Raw genomic sequence first — 3,178 nt, 5'->3', positions numbered from 1 at the left:
GAGGGAGCTCTTCTTAATATTTTGACACCAAAATCATGTCGATACACCTTACCGACTGCGAGTAAAGCCACCCACGCTTTAACTTGACAGACTGTACTGCGTGAAATTCACAAAACAGAATGAACTGCAACTATCCAGAGGTCCGTGAATCAGTACATCATCACTTAGATGTAAGGTGCAATGAACGTTAAAGATCATTCGGCCTTCTCCATATAAACGTGACAAATTATCCACAAACCACTTCAGCTGTTCCTTTGCACATTGATTTTTCTGAAGATAATCTTGTGGATGGTGTAATATTCGCATGGCACTGTGCAATGTTTTAAAGTGCATCAAATATTCTGGAGGCAAGAATGGTTGAAGAGCTGCTGTACAAGGGTTAAGGCCGAAAACACGAAGTTCTGTCGCCTTCCATCGTAGAAGTTCATCCAAACCTCGCGGTTTGGAACGAATTCGTTAGGTATCCACTCCCTCAATGATAGCGGAAGCCCGGACAAGTCTTTCATTTGTTTGCCACTGAGTCTACCTGAATGACGACCAGACAATAACGATCCTATCATTCTTGGTACCACCCCTATATCAATCAAATGCATCACGTATAGTGGGATTTCTGATACCATTTTCACTTGCATTTCTTCCAAAGGTGAATCACCTACATGATGTTCTTCATCAGTGCGATTCGCGAAAGTTTCGTCGGTCTTCAACTGACTATCTGTTCCCAAGAAGATCATTTTGTGGTATTCGTATTGGCCCTCAACAGCACATCTGGGACATGCGGAATATCCGTTATGTGACTTTGTACAAGTGATCAAGCTCCTAGCAGGGCTATCTGCTATCATTTGCGACAAGGTTAGAGTACCTTTGCGTCCTTTATAAAGGAATCCTGTCTCATGCAGATTCTTATATTCCTCTACGAAACATTTTAGGAATTCGGAAGATAGTTTTTGGTTTCCTCTGCCGTAATAGGCTCTGATTATAAATACTCTAGAAGGCTGAGGTTTTGTTATTTTTCCGAGTTGAGTCCATAATTGATCTTTTAAGCTTTTAGAAAGTGGTAGTCCGTCAAAATGAATTTTTATTACTATTTCCGTTACATCGCCTTTATCAAAAAACTGCAACTCATGTAGTAACGCTCTCTCGAAGCCAAAGTGCATTACTTCGCCAGAACCACAAAAGATAAGAGAAGATGTCTTGCCAGGAGTGCCCAACAAAGTTCTGCTGTCATTTGGGAGTTCAGTGTGACCGGCTTGACGTAAGTCAGACTCTACTAGATATTTTACATCTTCCAAAAATGCATTTGCAAAATTCTCCGTGGCAAGAGGGACGTCTTGAGGTATTTTTTTAAACTAAATCTGCACTGCAGAGATCTCTTCGCCTATCTTCTAAGAGAATATCTCTTTCGTTGAAACCATTTTGGACAATTCGATTATTTTTAGGATTATTATTTACATCCAGGACTCGACATTCTAAAATCTTACGTCTCTTTTGCCTGTCTCACAGTTGTATAAAAGGTTTTCTGTGCTTCATCAAGTCAATCTGTATCCACAAAAATATACAGAATTTTGAATGTGAACTTTCAAAAGACAGGAAAAGCGAAGGAAATGGCACTGTACAAAATATCGATAAAATTTACACTCGTCGGTGTAGTGAAAAATATTACGATAAAATATAGACAACTTTTTTAGACACAAAAAGAATGCGATTATAAGTAGAAAGTACAAAAATTTAAAAAAATTTCAAATCTATTATTAATAAAACCAGATAAGAAAAAAATGCAAATCCTTTCATAAAACTTAAATATCACTAATCTTAAAATCAATTATTTGACTTAGCTACTAAAAAAGTTTAGGAACTCAAGAACTACATTCGAGTCTGTAAGTTTGAAAGAAACTTAAAGGTAAAATAATAAAGCAGGATGGTTGATAACAATTAAGTTAACTCTCATTTTACCATTTAAAGAAATGATTATATATTTTTTTTATTTAAAAAGAATTTGAAACGACAAATAAGGGTTGCAATCTTGAATCAGAACAATGATTCTTTATTTATCTCCCATCTCGTTCTCCTTTTCTTTTTAATTGCCTAAACTCTAGCCTTTTTAAAGCCCTTTCCTGACCATGTTGTCCTTTCTACAATATGTTAAGTACAGTAAAAGGATAAAATTCTTATTTTCACCAAGGAAATGCCCTTAAATGAGACAATTTGCGACTTTTTTCAGCACTAAAATACCAATCAAATTTCCACCTAAAATCTTAAATGTTTATTCTCTAAAAAAAAACGACTTTCATCAAGTTCTTTTTCTACCCAAATTTCCTTGCGATTAAAGAAAATGAGTTTCAAAATTATTATCGTTTATTTCGAAAGAAAATACACAGGGTGTCTCATGACCTACACATCCCCTTGTACTATTTGATAGTGCAGAAAAAATAAACAAGAAGTTCACCAGAGAAAATTTATGTGAAGCTTAGTTTGGGCACCAAAAATCTGAAAGTTGGGCCTAGTCAACCAATGAGAAGCGAGCTTTAGCGAGCACTTGAGCGCAAAAACTATGTTAACACTTGGGGCAAGTAAAAGCTTTTTCGTGCCTAAACTAAGCTTTAAAAACCTTTTTCTACTGAAATTTTTTTGTGTATTATACCTTAGTAGATAGATAGATAAACTTTTGTTTTTCGGCCTGCTGGCCTTAAAAATGGACTTGCTTACACGCTTCTAGACCCTAACCTTCCTCGTTGCGCCTTACCTCGCCTTGCACGCATTTCTTTCTTTCCTCGCTTAACCTCGCATTGTTAGCCTCTGTCTCCACGGCTGACGCCTAATGCTTAACTGCTATTTACAATATTTACAGGTTTCTTACATGTACTCCCTCTCCCATTTACAATCCTTCCTTCTCCATGCCTCTTCCCCCTTCCTTCTCTTCTTCTCCATCTTACACAACACCCCCTTCACTCGTGCTACTGCCCTTTTATCACTCTTTTTATGCAAAAATATCTCCAGCCTTATTCCACTCCTTTCCATCTTCCTCCAACTAGTGCTCAACTTCTGCATGCCCCTTCCGCACAACGCCCACATTCTCTTTTCTCTAGAAAGCCAGAACCTATTATAATACTTAATGCAACCACATCTCATTTTTGCTATAAGTTGCTGACTTCCTTGCTCGCCTTTCTCACACAAATATTGA

General features: G+C 37.2%; 1 protein-coding gene across 1 annotated transcript; it reads right to left on the bottom strand.

The window, feature by feature from the left end:
- Positions 1-332: 332 nt before the first annotated feature.
- On the bottom strand, positions 333-1,154 carry LOC117176642. Its single transcript, XM_033366896.1, has one exon. It carries the CDS (start codon positions 1,152-1,154, stop codon positions 333-335), a length of 822 nt encoding a protein of 273 aa, XP_033222787.1.
- Positions 1,155-3,178: the final 2,024 nt, after the last annotated feature.

The sequence above is a fragment of the Belonocnema kinseyi genome, chromosome 7 (assembly GCF_010883055.1).
Source record: "Belonocnema kinseyi isolate 2016_QV_RU_SX_M_011 chromosome 7, B_treatae_v1, whole genome shotgun sequence".
Classification (NCBI taxonomy): domain Eukaryota; kingdom Metazoa; phylum Arthropoda; class Insecta; order Hymenoptera; family Cynipidae; genus Belonocnema; species Belonocnema kinseyi.
This window is presented reverse-complemented; position numbering and strand designations above follow the sequence as displayed.